Source organism: Paroedura picta, chromosome 16, assembly GCF_049243985.1.
Source record: "Paroedura picta isolate Pp20150507F chromosome 16, Ppicta_v3.0, whole genome shotgun sequence".
Classification (NCBI taxonomy): Eukaryota; Metazoa; Chordata; class Lepidosauria; order Squamata; family Gekkonidae; genus Paroedura; species Paroedura picta.
The window spans coordinates 19,880,089-19,903,784 of NC_135384.1; the positions used below are offsets into that span (position 1 = coordinate 19,880,089).

Genomic DNA, 23,696 nt, shown 5'->3' on the forward strand with positions numbered 1-23,696 from the left:
CTGTGGCTGGGGAGGAAGCTCATCTCCCTAGCCTGGATGGGGTGCAGTTAGAGATCACACCCTTAGCCAGGGGGTTAGGGGTGACCTTACTCTGGAGTAGAGGTTGGGTAGGGGGGAAGCACAGCCAGCCCAGTGAAGAGCTGTGGCATGCAATCTGGAGGGGTGGGGGAGCAGAGCCAGCCTCAGTGAGTTGCTCTCAACCAGCCCTTTTCTGGGGCCAGTCTGATGAAGAGCTGTTGTTCTGGGGGATCCCCAGATCCCCCCTGGAGGCTGGCATCCCTGGAGCTCTGTGGAGCACAAGGCCACCATCCCCCTTCCCAAGCAGCCCTTTTCTCCTGGGGATCTGATCTCTGCAGTCTGGTGTTCGAGCATGAGAGTTCAGCTGAGAGTCTTTGGATAAAAATAAAAAGAGTAGGATATAGGGATTTTTTTTGGGGGGGGGGGGTCTGCTATAGACTGGCCAGGCAGAGGACTTGGATGAGATGCTCCTAGATGGCCTGTATGGCCCCTTCCAACTCTATGATTCTATGAGGACATTAGCAGCTGCATTTTGCACCAGCTGCAATTTCCAGGTCAGAGACCAGGGCAGCCCAGTGTAGAGTTAGTTACAGAAATCAATCCTGGAGGCAATGGTTGCATGGATCGCCATGGCCAGAAGCTCAGGGGACAGATGAGCTGTCATAATAAAATGCCCCCTCCAAAATAACCATTTTCCCCTGCGAAGCTGATCTCTATTGTCTGCAGATGAACTCCAATTCCAGGAGGTCTCCAGGCCACACCTGGAGGTTGGTGACACCTGGCTTAGGAATGTTCTTTGAAGTTTGGAAGTGAGACCTCAAGAGTCTGGGGGGCGGGTGGGAGGAGTAAAGGCTGCCACCCAGTCGCATGGGTCCCAGCCCAGCCTCTGCTCTCCTTTCCTCCCTCCCCCTCCCTCCTAGCTGTTTTCTCCAGAAGAACTGGTGCCTGGAGATGAGTTGTTATTACTTAAGATCTTCCAGCCCTCACCTAGAGGTTGGCAGCCCAGCTGACCGCACATGGAGGAGGAGTGGGCTCTTGAGATTGGAGTCTCCTAGTGTTTAATCATAGAATCATAGAATCCTAGAGTTGGAAGGGGCCATACAGGCCATCCAGTCCAACCCCCTGCTCTATGCAGAATTAGCCCTAAGCATCCTAAAGCATCCAAGAAAAGTGTGTATCCAACCTTTGCTTGAAGACTGCCAGTGAGGGGGAGCTCACCACCTCCTTAGGCAGCCTATTCCACTGCTGAACTACTCTGACTGTGAAAAACTTTTTCCTGATATCTAGCCTATATCGTTGTACTTGTAGTTTAAACCCATTACTGCGTGTCCTCTCCTCTGCAGCCAGCAGAAACAGCATCCTGCCCTCCTCCACGTGACAACCTTCCAACCCGCTGGATCTCAAGATCTAGCAGGGATGGGGGGGGGGGGTGTCAGCACCCAGGAAAGCCCCAGTGCAGGCATGTGGGCTAGTGCTCGGGTATAACGGGCTTTGCCCCTATTATATATAATGAATAGAAACATTATTTAGGAAGCAACTCAGTTGATTTCTCAAACATTTTTGGCTCTTTTGTAACATTTGAACTTTGAGAAGGCTTCCAACTTCTATCCTGCATTAATAGCATTTCTACATGTCCTGAACTGGGACAAGAGAGCTTACATTTTTTTGTTTTGGTGGGGGTGGGATTCTAACATGCATAACAAGGCAACGCAGAAACGAATCGCACCCTTCTAAAGCCATTGACGTTTACGGATATAGAAAGTCATGACTCTCTTTAGGAACGCACTACACATCTATGATGTCGGGCATGGGGAAATGGTCTAAATTCTCAATTCGAGACACCTCTCTTCAACATCTCATGCTTCTGAGCATGTGCAGAGTGCCTTTTCTCCCGCAGCCAATCCAGAGAGGCCCCTCGCGCGCCCCTAGCGCTCGGGAGAAGCACTTCTAAGTCGCCGCACCTGTAGCTGGGACCAGATGCACACAAGACGGTGACCGAATCCGGACCCAACAGCCGAGGTGTGGCTCGGGGAAAGCGGATCCGCTCAAACGGGCGCGACGCCCCTCCGGTCAGCCCCTGACTCGCGGAAGCCCGGGCGGGGGGGGGGGGAGAGATCGTGCCTCCAAGGCGGAGGGGGAATCGCGGCTCTCCCGGTGCCTCCTGGCGGCGCGCCCAGGGCGCACCAGGCGCTCGGATTGCTCCGGGCCTGGCTGTGAGGCGCCGGCCGAGCATCAGCTGATCGCGGCAGCCCCTCCTCTCCGACCGGGCCCGGCGAGAGGAGCGCGGCGGCGGCAGCCCTGCCCAGAGCGGCGAGCGAGCGAGCGAGCGATGTCCGACTTCCAGATTTCCGTGGAGGAGCTCAACGACCTGCTGGCGAACGGCAGCGGCTGCTACAGCCTCCCCAGCGCGCACAGCAACGAGGTGGCGCCCCGCATCCACGTGGGCAACGCGTGAGTCTCCCCTCCCTTCCCTTCCCTCCTCGGCCCTCCCTCCGCCTGGCGCCAGGCCTGCGAGCGAGCGAGCGACAGAGCTCGGGAGGCGGCCGGGGGACGATCCCGTCGCCGGGGAGGGGCCGGGAAGTAGGAAGGGCGGTGGGCCGGCGGCCCAGCACGAAAGCCGCCCGGGATCCCGCTCCAGCCCTTGGATTGTTTTCCTTCCCGGCTTCGCTGCTCCGCCGCCGCCCTCCGGGGAAAGGCGCTTTTGACTCGCTGCCTGCCTGCTGCCCTTATTTGACAGATCGGGGAATTGAGGGCCAAAGAGCTTGGCCCGAGGCCGCCTGGCTGGGCTGGGTTGGGACGGGGACAAGAACCAGAGGTGCCAGCCTCCAGGGGGGACCTGGAGAGTCTCCGGAATGGCTGCAAATATCAGTTCCCCTGGAGAAAAATGGCCGCTTGGGAGGGCAGGCTTTCTCAACCCGGGGGTTGTGAAACCCTGGGATTTTTTGTGGTCCTGGAAGGGTTTCTTGAATGGGTGGGAGTTAATTGATTTCTTATCTATTTTTTAAATTTGTTAAAGTTTTATCCAGTGGTAATATATATATAGTCCATCTATAGATCTTATATAGTCATGTTGACCTGCCCCTATGCTCTTAAATGGCCAATGATGGGCCTAGAGAGGGTGGGGAGGGGACGAGCCCGGGTGGGCATGTATACAGGTATTTTTCCCAACTGTATTTGGTGCACTCCTGCGCTTTTGGGGTTTCTGGAAGTCTGAAGAATGTTTGAGGGGGTTCTCAGTAAAAAAGTTGAGAAAGGTTGTTCTGGGCGTTGTACCCCATGGAGCCCACCCCTGTTTCCCCCAGGGCCCACCCCCTACTCTCCAGGAGTTCCCCAGCCTGAAGCTGGCATCCTTAACTCCCCTTGTCCCTTGCCGGTGGTCAAGGAGGGCCTGGCAACCGTAACCAGAACGCAGGTTTCGTAAGGGGGGACTTTTATATGATTACAGGCCTCAGTTTCTTACCAAATCTCCTGAGAAACCTATTTAGGGCAACGCCAATGGGGAGGTTGTGGCCACGATGGTGAGGACAATACTCTCTGCAGATGATTCCCTACAACTCATTTCTGGAGCTTGGCTGGGATCTGAATCCTGCCTTGTGTTTCATCCTGGCATGGGGTGGGGTGAACAGTCTGAAGTTGGCTAATTATTTCTTTTTCCTTATTTGTGAAATCATTCAACCAACAATATTTAAAAGAGACCTGAACCCCAAAATAAGGTTTAGACTACCACATATCAACCCCCCTCCTTCACACATACACACATTCAGGGGACTTTCAAGAGGTCATGCGCTGTTTCCTGCTCCATCTTCTCCATAGTGGGGTACCCCCACAACAATCACACAGCTGGGCACTGTGGCCAAGATGCACTCCAAAACAACACATCCCCACAGAGACTGTCCCCTGCGTCTTGTGCCCCCAGCTCTTTTTGGCAGGGGCCTGTATATCAAGAAAGATCCTTATTCTACAACTTCATGCATGCTGCACCCCAGAATACAGTTTGGACCACAACATGTCATGCACTCCCACCCTCAGAGAACTTCCTCCTCTGAAAGGACACGTGCTGTTTCCTGGTCCAAAGCTTGGTTTTTGCACCAGCTACTCCAAAGTAGGGCGGCCTGAGAACCAATATGTTTGAGATGGTGTGTGGTCCCAATAGGAGTCATAGTTGCCCTTGCCTTATTATATATCTTCAACTTTTTCACCATTGAGAAACTCATGAAACATTCTTCAAGTTTTGAGAAACCCCAAAAGTGATGTCAGGAGGCCACCCCTCCCTGCTACACCCCCAGAAGTCACATGTCAGCAGAAGTGACATCATCCAGACAGTCTCTCGAGATGTGACAGGGCTGGGGCAGGCATCTGCCATTCTGTCACCTCCTGCCACCCTATCCCAAGGCAGTTATAATGAGAGCACTGACTTCCCTGGACTCCAGTCACCACCACGTGTGACAAGCCTCAGCGAATAAGGATTTTAATTACCGAGGCCCCTCCCCTTTCCACCCCCTCCAGGTATATCATTGACCCTAAAAGACCTGTGGATAATAATGATTTTTTCCTCCAGAAGATTCAGTCCCCAAGCTGTTAACTTTCCCACCAAATTTTGAGCATCTATATAGGGCTGAATGAATAAAACCTATGGCTAATAAACAGTCTTCTGTTGTGTTTGCTACCCCGCCCAGTTTGTAAATTTAGTAAGTACCCCCTTTAAACCCTCATCCAAATTGTTTATAAATATGTTGAACAACACAGGCCCCGGGATCCCTGTGGCACTCCACTTCTCATTCTTCTCCAAGAGGATGCTGAACCATTAACAAGGACCCTTTGGGAACAATCTGTCAACCAGTTATTGATCGACCTGACAGAATTAGGATTCATACTGCATTTTACCAACTTGTCAAGAAGAATAGCATGTGAAATCTTATCAGAAGCGTTACTGAAATCCAGATAAACTTTGTCCACAGCATTCCCCTGATCCAGCAAGGTAGTCACTTTCTCGAAAAATGAGATAAAATTGGTCTGACATGACTTGTTCTTGCAAAACCTATGTGACACCGGTGCTGGGTCTTAGAAATCACAGCTCTCTGTTCCAGCTGCTCAAGGACTGACTGACTGATGATTTGTTCCAAAATTTTGCTACTTACACAAATTTTGCCACTGACGGGTTGGTAGTTACCTGGATCCTCCTTTTTCCCTTTCTTGAAGATCATCTGGCACCTCACTATTCTCCAAGAAGTGTCAAAAAGAATGGACAGAGGTTCAGAAATGACATCTGCAAGTTCTTTTAGTACCCTTGGATGCAATTCAACTGGCCCAGAAGACTTTATTTCATTTAAAGAAACTAGGTGTTTGTGGACTTCCCCAACAGTGATTCTAGGCCCTTTCTTCATCATCTGTGACCACCGGGAGCAGCGGTCTTCATAATTCGCTAAGCCCTAAGTGGGCGGAAAAAGGGGCAGAGCCAATCCGGGTGAGGGGCCAATCAGCTGGCACAGAGCGCATTCCGCTTGACCCCTCACCCGGACTGACAAGAATTCCAGCCTTTTGGGCCAGGGGACAATCGGAAGGCGCAAACTGCCTTCCGATTGGCCCATTACCCGAATGGCTGGAGTTCGGCAGGAGCAACAGAGGCTTCCCTGCGGGCCTCCAAGCGCCGAGAAACAATGCTCTCGGCGGGGAGGGGGACGGGTGGGGGAGGCTTCCCTGTGGGCCTTGGAGCAGGCCCGCCACAAAACCGGGCACTCGGAGGTGGGGGGGCGGGCGGAGGAGGCAGGCCAGTGTGGTAGGAAGCTTTGTAGGCAGCAGCTCAAAGAACAGTCTGAAAGTACCTGATGTGGTTCCCTGTCTGAAGCTAAGTATAGGACTGGGCAGTGTCTGTGGGAGGTCTGCCATTTTAGCTGCTGTGGGCTCCTTTGGAGAAGGGTAGCACACAGGCCCATGCCAGGGCTTCCATAGGGATTGCAGATATTTAAGCAGTTGGTTCCAAAAACACATATTATGGAATATATAGTGAGTCCAGCATCCCCGCCCTGTGGCCTGTGCAATGTTATTTGTGTGTTGTCTTCTATTCCTGTGTGCGCAGTATCCAATTTAGATCCCAGAAAAATCTTCAGCTTTTCCTTCCTTCTCTGGGGGGCGGGGACTAATCAGTTTCTTGGGGAAATTTGTGAATCTACGTGAGACTTCCTTTAATGGGCCAGGTAACACACTCCTGAGAACATTGCAGATTTGGAAAGCCACAACTCCTTCCTCACAAGTGCCACAGTCACAATTCAAACTGGACACAGCATGCATGGGAATCGAGGTGAACCTGCAAGTAATGTGTGACTTTTGCACAAGACACAAGTTGGGGACTCTGGACTTAGTCTGTGTACTCTGTAATTTATACTTGTTTTCCGCTCTGTCTCCTGAGACTTGGGGCAGATTACATCAGGATAAAACCAGATATAAAGATAAAATATACAGATAAAATATAAAAAAATTAATAGATTAAATAGAATCTATAAGCAAAAATTCAGTCCTGAATAGCCTAGACCTTCTACTTACAGGGAAAAAAGGAGAGAGGCGATTGTGGAATCGTGCCAGCCCCAGTTGCGGTATAAGTTTGGATTTTGACAATAGACTGAACAGCTCCATTTTACAAGCGTGCAAGGTTTCAAGGTTCTGCAGGGCTCTGATCTTATTTGGAAGAGTGTTTCACCAGACTGGGGCCAAAGAGGCCCTGATCCTCTTTGAAGCCAATCTAATCTCCTTGGGCCAGGGACCCTGAGCAAATTTTGATCATGAGATTTTAATGTGTGAAGAGATTGCTTCCACATGGAGATTACCCCCTCTCCAACTGGCTTCCAAGCTGGAGCATTCCCCCCCCCCTTTTTGGTTCCATTCAACATTGTGTTTGCATCGTCCTTTCCCCGTCCTCAGGATGTTCTTTCCCAAACCTGCTGTGCTCTGATCTTTTTTGGAAAGAGCATGTTATCTTGCCATCTGGATAGAAAAGTGTACGTTTTCTTGTCCTGCAAAGGAACTGTCTGTGTGGGTGTGGTATTTTCCTACCATCATCTTCCATGATTGTCTGTAGGGCTTTTCAGTGATTCATAGTCATTGGTGGCTTGTTACCACTGGGTTTCCCTCCCAAGGACTTTAAAAAGAAGTCTCCGATATACTCGCGTATAAGCCGGCCCGCATATATGCTGAGGCACCTAATTTTACCACAAATCTGGGCAAACTTATTGACTCGCATATAAGCCGAGGGTGGGAAATGGAGCAGGCTACTGGTGGAATTAGCTACGTGTAGTCCAGATGTTAAAATGAGCCTCTTGTGGCGCAGAGTGGTAAGGTAGCCGTCTGAAAGCTTTGCCCATAAGGCTGGGAGTTCAATCCCAGCAGCCGGCTCAAGGTTGACTCAGCCTTCCATCCTTCCGAGGTCAGTAAAATGAGTACCCAGCTTGCTGCTGGGGGGTAAACGGTAATGACTGGGGAAGGCACTGGCAAACCACCCCGTATTGAGTCTGCCATGAAAACGCTAGAGGGCGTCACCCCAAGGGTCAGACATGACTCGGTGCTTGCACAGGGGATACCTTTACCTTTACCTTTTAGTCCAGATGTTATTGTCTATGTAGGAAGGCCAGCTATTATTGGTATTCTGTGGGTCTCTTAGGGTTGTGCGTGTCGGCCACCAAAGCAGCCGTTCGAGCCCAAAGCAGCCAGTGGCGCAGGGGGGAGGGGCAGCATTGGTAGTGGTGCACGACCTGGGGCCCACATGCAGGTGCAGAGCTCTGCGCCTGTGTTCATGCGCTGACTGGCATGCTGGCACCGTCCCTCCCACCGTGCTGCGGCGCTGGCTGCTTCGGGTTCAAATGGTTGCTTCGGCGGCCGAAGTGCACAACCCTCAACTATAGGCTTGACAGGACAGCTCTGTCTTACAGGCCCTGTAGAACTGTTTAAAATCCTGCAGGGCCCTGATCTCACTGGGGGCCTGTTCCACCAGGCTTGCACCTGGACAGAGGAAGCCCTGGCTCTGGTTGAGGTCAATTTCACTTCTCTGGGGGAAAGAGCCATTATGGGGCAGCTGACTTATGGCAACTCAATAGGATTTTCAAAGATGTTCAGAGGTGGTTTACCATTGCTTGCCTCTGCTTCATGACTCTGGTGCGAAATGTTAAACTTAGTGTGAGGAAGAGGGCTTGCACTCAAAAGCTCATGCCCTGAATAAATCTTTGTCTTAAAGGTGCCCCTGGACTCTGATTTTATTGTGTTACTTCAGACCAACACAGCTACCCATTTGAATTTTTCTGGATAAGGTGATTCTTAAGTTCAAAAGCTGGGCCAATAATAAAGCTATTATATGATTTGAAAAGTAGATGAAGTAAATGTTTTGATATGAATGGTTTTTAAATGGTGAAGACCTATTCTACATATTTTTCATATATATATTCTATATATTTAGTGTATATATAGTATTTAATCCATGGAACCAGTGGCCACTGGTTGATGGCTAGGAAACCTTACTTTATTAGTGGCATTTAGCTGTGATAGGCCAGATGAAAATCATGACCAGTTAGATTAGATAAACCTAAATGTGTTGAGACACTGGGTTTAGCCAAACTCAACTTTGCATGTGAAACCCAAACCCAACTTTGCATGTGAAAGATCGCCACCTGACATCCTACAGATCTGCTGCCAGCCTGAGTAGACAATACTGACCTTGATGGATCAAAGAGCTAATTCAGTGTAAGGCAGCTTCTGGTGTTGATGAACACATAAATGTGGTTGAAATTTGATCCAGGCTTGTGTTAGTGGTGTGGGAAGTGAAGGGTGAGTCACTGCTATACCAAGCTAAGAAAGTTTAGGTCAAGACATCATCAGTATTCCAGAAATAAAAATGCATGACATATATTGATGAGCTTTGTAATGGGCGGTGGTCCAGCCAGCATTTCAGAAGGTGGGGGAGGTAACCATAAGGAAGAAGACAGTGTGAGGAAGAGGAGTGGCTAGAAGATAAAGGAACGGTGCTGAAGGGAAGGGACAAGAGGAGCCTGGTTAGACTCTGTTGTTAAAAACTATGCTTTGACCTGGGCCTTTTTTGCATTTCCTGTCTGCTCTCCAACATCGTTCCATAGACATTGGGAGAACACACCAACCATGGTTTGCAAGCACATTGCTTACAAGGGCCTGATTCTAGTTGGTCAGCTGGAAGCAAATTCTGGCTTGGCGATTTGATGTTGCACTGATTCTTGATAAGGTTCCTTTTGCCATAGTTTGGTGTCAAGTTTAGAGTGAGCTTATGAAGCAGATAGGTGGTGCCCATTCAAGGAATGGACCACTGAGCCTGCCATAAAGATTTGCCCATGGTCATGCAATGTCTCTTTTGTGGAGGAGGGAGGCTTGAGGCCAGCTAGTTGAACAGAGCAGTTTCATCACACTGGTTCTCAACTGTAATGAAACTGGATTGAGAAGAAAACAAACTGGAGGATATGCTGTGGCTCAGTGGTACATTATCAGGTTTTAATGCAAAAGCTCTCAGGTTCACTCACCAGTATCTCCAGGTAATAGGAACAGGTGGTAGATAATGTGAAAGACCTCTACATGAGGCCTTGGAGAGTTACTCCCAGACTAAGTAGACAATGCAGACCAGACAGTACTGACCTTGACAAACTAGGATGTTGACTCAGTAGAAGACAGATTTATGATGCAAAAATTGGCAAATAAGATACCTCGGCCCCTCTTCCTTCTTTTAGAAGGAACAACAATAAACCATTATTGACAGTTCACAGAACACGGACATAATCTTTCACTCCTTGGGACATGCTGGTATCTTCCTGCTAGGACGTTCAAGGGAAGACAACTCATTCTTGCCAGCATGAAAACGCTACGGAGGGATGGATTAATAAGATTATAAAAATAATTCACCATTTTCCCTTGATTTAATCAAATCCCCAGGGCAGCAGGAGAACTTTTCTTCTTTTAAAATAACCTTTCAGAATTTTTTTTTTAAGTCATTGAAGAAGACATTGATTGGAACAAATGCTGACAAGGTCATTGATACAGGATTGCTAGCTAAGCAGTGGCATTGATCAACCCTGTGTATTTTAATGCGCTCACATTGGAAGCTCAGAGAGGAAATACAGCATAGGAAACTGCAACATTTGCAAAAATGTGTGTGTGAGTGTGTGTAGGTGCAAAATAGGAGAGGACAAGGCCAAGGAGGATTCTAACAATATTAAAAAGAAAAGTTAAATGAAAGCATCATCCAGGAGGCAGAGTTTGACTTCTGCAAATCTACCTGTTGCCTTCTTAAATTACACTCATGGAATGTCAATGGTCTAAAGGAAATACTTAAAAGGGAAAGAATAATGAACTTATTGTACAAACTAAAGCTTGATGTGATATGTCTCCAGTAAACGCACATTAAAAAAAAAGGATAGGAGGTTTTTGATAAGAGAAAAATTGGGAATTGAATTGATCACAATAGAAAGAAACGTGGAGTGACTTTTTGGATTAAGCAGGTCTTGGAACCTAAGTTCTTGTTCTGAAATGATGAGGGGAAGGTATTGATAGTAGAAATTACAGCAGAAGATGAACAAACAATTCTGCTGGGATAATATGCTCCTAATGCAAACCAGGAAAACCTTTTTAGACTTTTAGAGAAAAAATGACTGGAATTGGACAATGATGGGATAATTTTTATGGGAGACTTATAATGGTGTTGTGGACACTAAATTAGATAGGAAATCCATGTGTCAGAAAGTTAAGGTAAGGGGAAAGATGCCAAAGAGGTTTAAGGAGATGATGGAGAAGTTGGGGGTGGTTGATGTGCAAAGACTTAGAAACCGAAGCGCATTTGAATGTTCCTTCTATTCTAAAAGGCATAATTTGTACTCTAGGATAGATATGGTATGGGCAGCAAAAAAATTACTACCTTCAATGTGCACGATAGACTTCCAACCTTTGACTTTTTCAGACCATAGGGCCATTTCAGTTACATGGAATGGAAAAAGAAAGAGCAAGTTTGAATGGAGAATAAATGAACAACTTTTGAAAATAGTAGAAATAGTTAAAAAAGCAAAGGAGACAATTAAAGAGTATTTGATATTTAACTGGAATAAAGAATTAGGCTCGAGTAATATGGGATGCTGGGAAAGCTGTGATGAGAGGGTTTTTTATCCAAAGTAATAGCATTGAGAAGTTACAAAGAGATCACTTTTGGAGCTCTTGCAGGTCAAGGAGAAATTAATTCAGAACCATAAAAGTAAGAATAAATTAATACAAGACGTTAAGATAATTAAACACCAATTAGCTCAGAAAATGTCAAATGAAATCCTATGAATTTAAAGAGGGTTAAACAGAGAGTATTTGAAGGAGCTAATAAACCTGGCAAATACCTTGGGTGTAAGTTAAGGCAACAAAAACAGATTAGGAATATAACGAAGGTAAAATATGGACCGGAAAGCCCAAGGGTTAAGATCTCTCCCGCTGGGCGATAACTTTTTTGTTCAGTGGTGATGTTGTTATTTGTAGGTGAAGAAGCATAATAAAATGTTTTTTAAAAAAGGGGAAGTTCAAGGATTCATAGAGAGGAACACCGGGAGCATAGCAGGTCTCCTTCTACTAGAGTGAGATAAGTTATTCATGGGTTCATACTGGGCGTTTATAGAGAACTGAGGCTGCTCGGAAAAGAGTTTATTATAGCCCCTCCCGATCGGGTGTGTATTCAGAAAAGGAGACCTTCTCTAGAGGGGAGGGAGAATTTCTTTCTGATGAAGAGATTATAGAGGAAATGGAGTTGCTGGAGCAGACCAAACATTCCTTAATCCAGACGATTATCGGTATTTATTGGGCAGATATTTTCCAGCATTAGATCTTAAACAGATAGCTTCAGAGGAGGAAGGGCCACTTAAACAGGACCCTAAAAGACCTGTGGATAATAGTGAATTTTTTCTCCAGAAGATTCAGTTCCCAAGCTGTTTCCTTTACCACCAAATTTTGAGCATCAATATAGGGCTGAAAGAATAAAACCTATAGCTAATAGACATCCTGTCTTCTGATTCTGTCTTCTGGTGTGCTCCCAGTTTAGTATCATCTGCAAATTTAATAAGTACCCACTCTAACCCCTCATACAAATTGTTTATAAATATGTTGAACAACACAGGCCCCAGGACATATCCCTGGGGCACTCAGAGCCAACGGAAACATTACACAGCAGGTGGGGCAGGTAGTAGAGTCAAACCAAGCCAGGGTTGAAGACAGAGGAGTAGAGCTTCATTGCAGCAAACCAGAACAGGAGTTGTCTGGGAAGCCAGGCAGGGAAATACATTTGTTGCCCCCATGGAGGACCTTGTCTCAAGGCTCTCCTGAAATACATAGAGCAGGGTGCAGCTGGACCTAATCCTTGTCAGAGGAAGGAGTTACATCTGGGCCCCATCTACCTGGACAGTGAGCTGTCAAGCGTACTGATCTTCTGACAGCTGTTGAGGTAGATTGCTGCCACCATCATTGCTGTTCTGGTGAGTGTCTGAGGCTTGTGCAGATCTTGGTCTGGTGGCATCGATGCTGTTCCTCTGGTGAATTCTTGAGGCTTGGTGTGGTCTTGACATAAGCCAGCACATAGGGCACAGTCATCATCCAGGAATTCCAGAGCTGGGCCTTCAGATGGCTCGGGGAGCGTACTAGACAACACCCCTGGATTGGTGTCCTCTGGCACTAGAGCTGGTGGTGTAGCCGGTGTGAGCATAACATAGACTATGCACTAGAAAGGTCTTTAAAGCTGTAGCTATGGCCACAAGGGCTACATCTGTAGCATCAATAGTGGCCAGAGTGTCAGTTGTGCGGATGTGCAAAGTAGTCCAGTTTATACCAGAATACAGGTGACTTTCTGAAGGAGTTTCTATATATATAATTGTCAACTATTGCAGACTCTTAAGATTATCCATGCATCTCATTTATTCATTGAGGCAACACAGCCAAATAATATTTGGCAATCGCTCTGCAGATATGAATTTTTTTTTAAAGGTTCTTTTTATGGGAGCTTATCTTGCCTTCTGGCCCCGAAAAGTATATTCTTACAGGGTAAGCACTAAGTTCAAATCTGAGAATATAAGCTAGCTGAAAACCAAGTTGTCTTTAGTTAGAAAGCAAATGGGAAACACTGAAATTGGGCGTCACAGAAAACCATGGTTTTCACTAGATGTGGTTTAACACTGGGAGACCATGGCTTTGATCTGCTTATCTGCTTTCATTTCCCATTTGTTCAGTGCTCCTGTTTCTGTTGCACAGATTCCTCTGGAGGCAGAACAATGGCTGCAGCTGTGGTTTGTCAATTCCAGTGTCACACCAAACCAAAGCCTGTTTGTCAGCTCTTTGTGTGCTATGACCAGTCATAGCTAAAGTTCACAAACTCAGATAAGGTGATGTCTGAACTGAGTTACAGGTAACCTGGATGATTTTGTAAGCTTGAAGCAAGCATAAGACATGGGGAAAGCCTTAGTGGCAACTGAAACATCCTCCTGTCTGTTCAAACTTAAGTACAGTTTTAATATTCACACAGACCCATATTTACCAAAGTGCTGTTTTTTTAAGCATTTTTATTGAAAGTTTTACACAACCACAAAATATAAAACACTACCACCAACACCACTTCTATAACCCCCAATAACAAATAATAATAAAGACACCTCCCCCCAAAACCAAAAACATACAATAGCAACAAAAAACATTTAGAAAAGACCTCCGACCATCTACAAATCAGGTTCTTTAGTTTTCGAATATCACATGCACAAAAAATATTATTGGAAATCAAAATTTCACAATTAAATCTTTCATTAACCATTCATAATTATAATATATATCCTAATTAATAATATTAATATGATGAAATACATATTTACATCTAATAAATATTCACTTTAGAATACATTTCATCCTTGTCTTAACTAATTTATTAAAAATAACCAATAGTAATACTCTCATTTAACTTATTACTTTTAACATAATTTACAAATGGCTCCCAGTTTGTTATAAAACTATCTACCATTTGGTCTCTCATTAATATTGTTAACATCTAATTCTTCATACTCCATAACCTTATCCAACCATTCATTTACACTTGGTATTTTTTCATTTTTCCAGTACTGAGCATAAATTATTCTTGCAGCTGAGATCATGTAAAGTATCATAGAATCATAGAATCATAGAGTTGGAAGGGGCCATACAGGCCATCTAGTCCAACCCCCTGCTCAACGCAGGATCAGCCCTAAGCATCCTAAAGCATCCAAGAAAAGTGTGTATCCAACCTCTGCTTGAAGACTGCCAGTGAGGGGGAGCTCACCACCTCCTTAGGCAGCCTATTCCACTGCTGAACTACTCTGACTGTGAAAAACTTTTTCCTGATATCTAGCCTATATCGTTGTACTTGAAGTTTAAACCCATTACTGCGTGTCCTCTCCTCTGCAGCCAGCAGAAACAGCATCCTGCCCTCCTCCAAGTGACAACCTTTCAAATACTTAAAGAGGGCTATCATGTCCCCTCTCAACCTCCTTTTCTCCAGGCTGAACATTCCCAAGTCCCTCAACCTATCTTCATAGGGCTTGGTCCCTTGGCCCCAGATCATCTTCGTCGCTCTCCTCTGTACCCTTTCAATTTTATCGACGTCCTTCTTGAAGTGAGGCCTCCAGAACTGCACACAGTACTCCAGGTGTGGTCTGACCAGTGCCGTATACAATGGGACTATGACATCTTGTGATTTTGATGTGATGCCTCTGTTGATACAGCCCAAAATGGCATTTGCCTTTTTTACCGCTGCATCACACTGCCTGCTCATGTTTAGTTTACAATCCACAAGTACCCCAAGGTCTCGTTCACACACAGTGCTACCTAGAAGCGTATCCCCCATCCAGTAGGCATGCTTTTCATTTTTCTGACCCAGATGCAGAACTTTACACTTATCTTTATTAAATTGCATCTTGTTCTCATTTGCCCATTTTTCCATTGTGTTCAGATCTCGTTGAACTCTGTCTCTATCTTCTGGAGTATTTGCCAGTCCTCCCAATTTGGTGTCATCTGCAAACTTGATGAGTAGTCCCTCCACCCCCTCATCTAGATCATTAATAAATATGTTAAAAAGTACCGGGCCGAGCACCGAGCCCTGAGATACCCCGCTACTCACCTCTCTCCAGTCTGATGAAACACCATTGACAACAACTCTTTGAGTGCGGTTCTCTAACCAATTCCCTATCCACCTAACTATCTGAAAATCCAGATTGCAGTCCTTCAACTTATCCATCAGAACATCATGGGGAACCTTGTCAAAAGCTTTACTAAAATCCAAGTAAATGACATCAACCGAATTTCCCCGATCCAGCAAACCTATTGCTTGGTCAAAAAAAGAAACTAGGTTGGTCTGGCAGGACCTGTTGGAGACAAATCCATGCTGACTTCCTTGGATCACCAAATTGTCCTCCAGATGTTTGCAGATCGCTCCCTTTAATATCTGCTCCATTATCTTCCCCACAACAGAGTTCAGACTCACTGGTCTGTAGTTTCCTGGGTCATCCTTCCTCCCTTTTTTGAAGATCGGAATAACGTTTGCTCTTTTCCAGTCCTCCGGGACATCTCCAGTCCATAAAGAGGTTCTGAAGATGATGGACAAGGGCTGTGCAAGTTCTCTGGAAAGTTCTTTGAGTACTCTCGGGTGCATTTCATCTGGACCAAGGGATTTGAACACATCCAGTGCAGCTAAATGCCTCTCGACAACCTCTCTATCCATGTTAACCTGCCACCCAGACACTATCCTTTGGCTACAGCCATCTCTAGATGTGCCTAAACACTTTGACCAGTGGGAAAAAACTGATGTAAAATAGGCACTAAGCCTTTCTGCTTTCTCTGCATCTTTCGTTAGAGTTTGTCCATCTGCACTCAACAGTGGGCCTATTGCCTCCTTGACTTTACGTTTGCTCCTCACATAACTGAAAAATCTTTTCTTGTTACAATGGGCTTCCCTGGCCAATCTTAGCTCACTCTCAGCTTTGGCCTTTCTGATGATTGATCTACAGTGCCTAGTAACCTGTATGTACTCTTCTTTAGAGCTCTGTCCTTCCTTCCATTTCCTGAACATTTTCCTTTTCTTTCTTAGTTCCTCTTGAAGTTCTCTGTTCATCCAAATAGGCTTCTTAGAGCTCCTGCAGTGTTTTCGTATTTCGTATAATAGCATTCTCCTTGCTTTTACTATTTCAGGATCCAAAATATTTAATAAATATAATTCTGGTTTATGTTTCAAGTCAAGCTTTGTTATTTTCCATGTATATTGATGGATCTGTACCCAAACTTTTTTGCCTCTGGACATGTCCACCAAGGGTGGTAAAAAGTACCATCAACCAATTTACATTTCCAACATTTTGTTAAACCATTTTTGTATATTTTGGACAGTAATATCGGAGTCAAATAACATCTATAAAGCATTTTGTAATAATTTCCCCTTATATTAGTTGCTAATGTAAATTTTATATCTCTTTTCCATACCATCTCCTATTGCTAAAGCTTAATAGTGTGCCCTATATTTTGTGCCCAGTGAATCATTGATTCTTTTATCACTTCCTTCTCAGTGTCTTTTTTAGTAACATATTGTAGATCTTTGAACTTAATTTCTCTTCTTGTTCATATATACACAGATCAGCCTTATTTTTTTAATTTTCAAACTGATAAATATGTCTATCAGTTCCTAATTTGTCATATAATTGTCTATATAGAAACCAGTTGCAGATACCACTTGCTACTGTTATATCTTCGATCTGTTTAAATTTTATTTGCTGTTCAGAGTAATCTAAGAGATATTATGTAATCTAACAGATATGCCAAATATTTTAGATACTCCTTTGAGTGTATTGTTGCCAGAAATTACTACTAGATACCTAATTTTCTTATTTTAAAGCTTGCTTTTGTCTCTAAAGTCTTTTGATCCTTCTTTTGCATATTAAGTGCCAATTTTTTTGATTTCTGGTTATTTTAAGCCCTGATACAAAGCTAAACTTCTGAAATGTTGACAAAATGTTTTGAGAAGATGATATTGGATCTCTAATAACAGAACTATATCATCTGCAAAAGCCCTAATTTTAAATTCTTCTCCCTTAATTTTTATCCACTTAATCTCATTATCTTCCCTTATTTTGTTCATTAATATTTCCAAAGCCAAAATAAATAATAATGGTGAAAGAGGACATCCCTGACGTGTATCTTTTTGTACATGACACATCTGTGAAAACTGTCCATTAATCTTAATATTTGTTACTTGTTCCGAATATATCACTCTTATACCTTTCATCAATTTCTCTCCTAATCCCATTTTTTCTAAGCATTTCTGCATAAACTTCCAATTAACATTGTCAAACGCCTTTTCTATATCTAAGAAAATTAAGGCTGCTGGTTTATCTATGTGTAAATTCAAATATTCTATCACATTTATCACACTTCTTATATTATCTTTAAGTTGTCTTTTAGGAAGAAAACCTGATTGTTCTTTTTAAATATAGTCTTTTAAAACATTTTTCAACCCTTGTGCCAATATATCTGAGAAAGTTTTATAATCATTATTTAACAAAGCAATAGGTCTGTAGCTTTTAACATCCAATACCTCCTGTTCCTCTTTGGAAATCAGAGTTATATATGACTGTTTTCCATGAACCAGGGACTTCCATTCCTTCCAATATGTCATTCATAGTTATCTGCAGGGGCAGTACTAACTCATCTATACATGTTTTATAAAAAAATATTTGAGCTCCCATCAGGTCCAGGAATTTTATTCCATTGAATTCTTCTTACACTCTCTTTAATCTCATTTACTGTAATAGCTCCATTTAAAAATCTTCTTGGATCATCTGTAATAGACATTACATTATGTTGACTTAAATAGCCTTCAATTATTTTTTCATGTATTTTCTGATCCCTATACATATTTGAAAAAAATTGTACAAAACTTTCTTGAATATTTTTCTCTCCTGTTAATACTGCTGGTCCATCTTTTAGTTTTATTATTCTTCTTTTTGCTTTTTCTTGTCTCAGTTTAGTAGCTAGCCATCTACTTGGTTTGTTAGTGAATTCGAAGTTATTTCTTTTAATAAATTTCATTTTATTTATTTTTCATTCCCTCTATATCAGAAACAATTAACATAGAGAATTGCCTTTGAAGATCTTTTTGATTTTGCCTTAACTCATCATTAAAGGGATCTGCTTTAATTTCTGTTTCAATTTTTCTCAGTTCACCATATATATATATATATATATATATATATATATATATATATATATATATATAATTTTCATAGAGATAGAAATATAGAAATAAGACAGATAGTATAAGTTGTTAATACAAAGAACAATAAAATATAGTAGAAGAAGAAGAAGAGTTGGTTCTTATATGCCGCTTTTCCCTACCCGAAGGAGGCTCAAAGCGGCTTACAATCACCTTCCCTTTCCTCTCCCCACAACAGACACCCTGTGGGGTGGGTGAGGCTGAGAGAGCCCTGATATCACTGCCCGGTCAGAACAGTTTTATCAGTGCCGTGGCGAGCCCAAGGTCACCCAGCTGGTTGCATGTGGGGGAGCGCAGAATCGAACCTGGCATGCCAGATTACAAGTCCGCACTCCTAACCACTACACCAAACCGGCTCGCTTCATTTGTCTTCATTTGTTACACTTAAACCCCCTCCATTAAGTGTCCCCTTTTAGTTAAGCTTTGAGTTTGGGCCGGGAGGCACTTTGCTGTTTCCTTTTAAATATTGCACTCAATTGTATAAAAATACCCCTCATAAATGCCTTCGCAGTGCCCCATACAATGTAGTTCTGCTGTGTGATGAGGTACTAGTGGGAGGCTGTTGAGCAGGGGGGTTTGTGTGGGGGGAGGGGGGTTGAGGACTAGTTTTTGTAACTCAGGAGGGAATGATTTTAGGGGCATTGTTTTATAATTTCATTGTGGGGTTCTATCATTGTAACTTGCTGTGTACAGCCAGTAATAAATCGAATAAATGAATGAATGATAAACACACAGCCAGGACGTACATCATGCTAAAGTTTGTGGCCCAGGAGGTGGATGGTGCATGAGGGAAGTACGACCTGGCTTCTGGGTACCAATAGGGCAGGAACGGGGGGAGGGCAAGCTAGTGTATGTGCACCCAAGCTTGTTACCAAAAAAACGGTTGTAGGTGTGCAGTCATTCTTTCAGTGCTTCGTCCTCTGTCCCTCCTTGGACAAGCAGTTCTTTACTCTTCACCTTATTGCTAACTTTGTTTTCTTTTAAGCTTACTTTTTTTTCTCTATTGTTTCTCTCCTCCAGAGTTTAGTTGTCGTTGGTTGTATATTGTGAACATCTAGAGCTTTTTAAGGATTTTAATGAGACCTGATCAGAACAGCCCATGGCCAGCTAGCCAGATCTTGTCAGATCTCAGAAGCGAAGCAGGGTTGACCCTAATTACTTCTTCGATGGGAGACAACCAAGGAGGTCCAGAGATACCATGCAGTGGTAGACAATGGCAAACCACCTCTGTCCACCTCTTGAAAACTCTATGGAGTCCCCATAAGTTGGCTGAGACTTGGCAGCACTTTCCAGCCATTGGACTGCTAAATGGAGCTAATGAACTGAAGGCTTTCCTTTGATCCTGTCATATTGGGATCATATTGAATGTGATGCCAACCACACCTTTGTTCATGCCCTGGGTAAAGTCAAGCAAATTCGGGGGAGGGGCAGGATTAGGGAGAGACTTCATATTTATTGACAATGTATATCCTCCCTACCTTTGTTATCAATGGGGACCCACAGCTTACATAGTTTTCCTCTTCATTTTGTCCTCAAAACAGCCCTACGAGAAAGATTTGGCTCAATGTGCCCCTGGCAAATGTCAGTGGCAGAGTGGCAATCTGAACCCAGGACTCCCAGAGACTAGTCCAGTACTCTAATCCTTACACCACATTGAGTCACCTCAGAAGCTGGGGGTGGTGGAAAGGGATCAGGAATAAACTCTGTACTTCTCAGAGCTGTGGGCAGTATGGCCATTTATAAATGGACATGTGAGTTTCATCTCTTCTCCTGAAGTTGTGGTGGTTTACGGAAGGATTAATTCTAGCTCCTCTGAAGGAATGAATTTGTCATTTCTTCTGCCCCAAAGATGTGGCTGAGATTCATCTCACTGGTGGTAGTCAGACTCTTGCTAATGCAAGAGTAAAATTCATTCCAGAGTCTGGTGTAGGATTACAGGCCTCACCAGGGTGAGCTCCCTATATAGATCAGGCAAGATTCCAGAACTTTCCTCTGGGACGATGTCAGCGAGGGTCTATCTTGTTTCTCTCCTCCAGAGTTTAGTTGTCGTTGGTTGTATATTGTGAACATCTAGAGCTTTTTAAGGATTTCTCTGGTGGCAATTTTGGGCCGTGGCAAAAAAAGTAGCATTTACAGTTCCTGCCGAAGCTTTAGATGCTTTTGTTTGATCAGAGGATGTATTTTCATGTCCTTTCTAATCTCTGTGGGTAGCCAAGCAGAGAATGGTGAAAGCCTGAGGGGAAAATATTGAGACAAATAGCAGTCGTCGTCCCCAAGAAAGAATTTGGAACCCGGCCTCTGGTCTCTAATTCACTACTATGGATGACAGGAATCTTGAATCTTCTCCTCCCCTTTAGCCCTTACCCTTTTATTTCTATGGTTCCGCAGGAGCGGTTTACAGATTTGTCATGTGCATTATTCAAAGAGGATATGAAAAATGTCCTACAGGGGGCAACAGAGGAGATGTGTATTTAGCATACTTAGATGAGGAACTTCCTGATAACTTTCAAATTGTCTTCACCTGATAGGCTTAGTTGAAGGCTTCCAGCTCCTTTGAGCATCCTTTGTCCCTGCTTGGCTTCAGAACAGACAGAATGAACAGAACAGTTAGACAGAGTTAGGACTCTCTCTCTCCTCCTTCTATTCAAAGTTTGTTCTAAATAAAACTATTTCATTATTTTAAGCATCCTGATGCTCCGTCCCTCTCTTGCATATTTAAACTTTGCCAACTGTTGTGAGGATAAAGTAGAGGAAAGGAGGAGGATGGGATACATCTTGGTGTAGTGGTTAAGAGCAGCAGCCTTTACTCTGGAGAGTCAGGTTTGATTCCCTACTCTTCTTCCACATGCAGCCAGCTGGGTGACCTTGGGATAGTCACAGTCCTGTTAGAGCTCTTCTCACAGAGCAGTTCTGTCAGAGTTCTTAGCCCTACTTGCCTCATAGGGTATCTGTTGTGGGGGAAGGAAGGGAACGCCTTTGTAAGACTCCTTTGGTTAGTGAAAAGCAGGGTATAAAACCCAATTATTATTTTTCAAAAGTAGGGTACAAATAAATAAATTAAAAACATTGTTACCTGTATCAGTACCTGAATGTTTCCCCATAGTGGCTCCCAAGGTCCATTTTAGAAAGGCGGATTTAGAAAGGTACAAGGGAGAGGTTTAACTCCACTCCAGTTGTAGAATATTCCCAATCTAAATTAGGGTCCCTACACTTGATCTTCCAAGGACAAAAGCTTTGGGAACTATGTTCAAAGACCTCCGCCAGAATCCTTTGCGGCATGCTGTGGATGTGTGGTAGATATCCAGGTTTTCTTTGGCAGACAAGGCTGAGAACATACAAAGCTGCCTTCCATTGAGTCAGACCACTGATCCGTGTATGTCGGCATGGTCTACTTAGGCTTTTAATTAGAGTATCAGTCCCCTGAGATCCTTTAATGAAAAATATCAGGGGTTAAACCTGAAGTCATCTAGGGTTGCCAACCTCCAGGTGGTACCTGGAGATTTCCTGCATTACAGATGATCTCCAGACAACTGATACCAGTTGCCCTAGAGAAAATGGCTGCTTTGGAGGGTGGACTCTGCAGCATTGTACATTACTGAGGTTTTTCTCCTCAAACCCTACCCTCACCAGGACTGTTTCCACCTTGGTTTAGCCTCACTTTGAATTGCCTTTGAAAGCTGCAACTCCAATCTAGCCTTTCCATATTTGGGCTTTCCTCCCGTTATTTCTCAGGCTGAAATTCGCAACATGCTTTCCGCACTAAGTCTGACGGAGGTCGCCTTCCTTCTCCTTTTCCAAAAATGCCTCCCTCTCCCCCCCCAAAAAAGTGAACGCTGTGCGGAATGACCCCAGGTGTTACACCCCAAATCTTCAGCTATTTCTCATCCATGAGTTGGCAACTCTGTGGTTATGCAAAGTGTAACCACTGAACTATCCAAGGTTTCTCAGAAAGGGACTACTAATATTCAAGCTGAAAATAAGTGCATTTTAATAGCCTAGGCTGTAACCCTTGGTAGAGAATCTGCTTGACATGCAGAAGTAGCCTCAATTTTGTCTCAGGCCTGGCAAAATGGAAGCAAATGTGGCTTGTTGTGTCATTCTAAAAACTGCACAGACGTGTGAAATGGTAGCTTCAGAACTATGTCTAGCATGTGAGTAGTGTAGTTGAAGTACTGGAATATAATCTGGGACAGCCAGGTTTGAATTCCCATGTTTCCCTGGAAACTAGCTAGGCGACCTGGAGCCAATTCATATTTTCTCTTAAACATCCTGCCTCACAGGGTGATGGTTGTGAGAGTTTTACATTGGAGAGGGAAGTAGAGCATGAATGCTCTCCTTAATAAAAAAATAATACCCAAGATTCTTTATCCTGCTGAGATTTCAGCATCTGTGTAATTAAAAAGCTTGCCATGGCGACATTTCAAGCCATAGAAGAACAAGAAGACCCATCAGCTGTAGACAGCACTGAAGAAAGAAGGAAGCTGATGCGGACAACCACAAGTTAAAAAATTTTTTCTTTATTAAATCTCAGGGAGAGCCAAAACTAGGTCTGGGTTGTCACTTGTGTTCAGGATGACCACTTTCCTCAGTGGCTCCCAACACCATCAAACAAATACACAACCACTGTAAAATATATTATTTCAAGTAAACAGTGTAACAAAAGTTCTAGATCAGCCTTTTTCAACCTTTTGTCCATGGAGGAGGCCCTGAGATAATTTTTCAGGCTTTGAGGAGCCCCAGAAGTGAGGTCAACTGGCCACACCTCCCTTCCACGCCCCCAGAAGTGACATCACCACCTGTGCTAACAGGCAGGCTCTAGGACGACTGAATGGGAGAGAGATAGGAGATGGTTTATGGAGGAGTAGACATGCAGGGGATAAACCACGAGAGAACTCACTCACATTAGGGAGGGGGAGCTATGAAAGCAGCCATTTACCTAGTTTGTGGCTGAGTCCATTAAGGCAGGAGAGGAAAGGCTGTGGACCCCCTCAAGAGCTCCTGTGGACCCCCAATGGCACCCCTGGTTGGGAATCCCTGGTCTAGATCATACTTTATTTACAATCAGATATCTTCAGACTACTTAAAATAAACAGATATTTGTGATATAGTAATAATAAAACCTAAACATAGAACAATGGATAAAAGAAGATAAAAGAATATGAATTAAATTAAATAAAACATTTATAGGACATTTAAAATAAGAATTAAAAGTTAGTTGCTAGTAAAATTAACTAAAGGGAAAATCAACCAGAGGGCCTTACACTCTGCGGGTGAGAACCTACTGATCGTTCCCGGCCCTAAGGAAGCGCGCCTAGACTCAACCAGGGCCAGGGCCTTTTCGGTCCTGGCCCCTACCTGGTGGAATGAGCTCCCGGGAGAGCTGCGA

At 44.2% G+C, this 23,696-nt stretch overlaps 1 protein-coding gene across 1 annotated transcript in view; it reads left to right on the plus strand.

The window, feature by feature from the left end:
- The first annotated feature begins 2,001 nt into the window (after positions 1-2,001).
- DUSP3 (dual specificity phosphatase 3) overlaps positions 2,002-23,696 on the plus strand; it is a 30,927-nt gene continuing 9,232 nt past the window's right edge. The window contains exon 1 of the mRNA XM_077314110.1: positions 2,002-2,469. Coding sequence (XP_077170225.1) covers positions 2,348-2,469 — 122 coding nt within the window. The 5' untranslated portion in view covers positions 2,002-2,347. The remainder of the gene's footprint in view (positions 2,470-23,696) is intronic.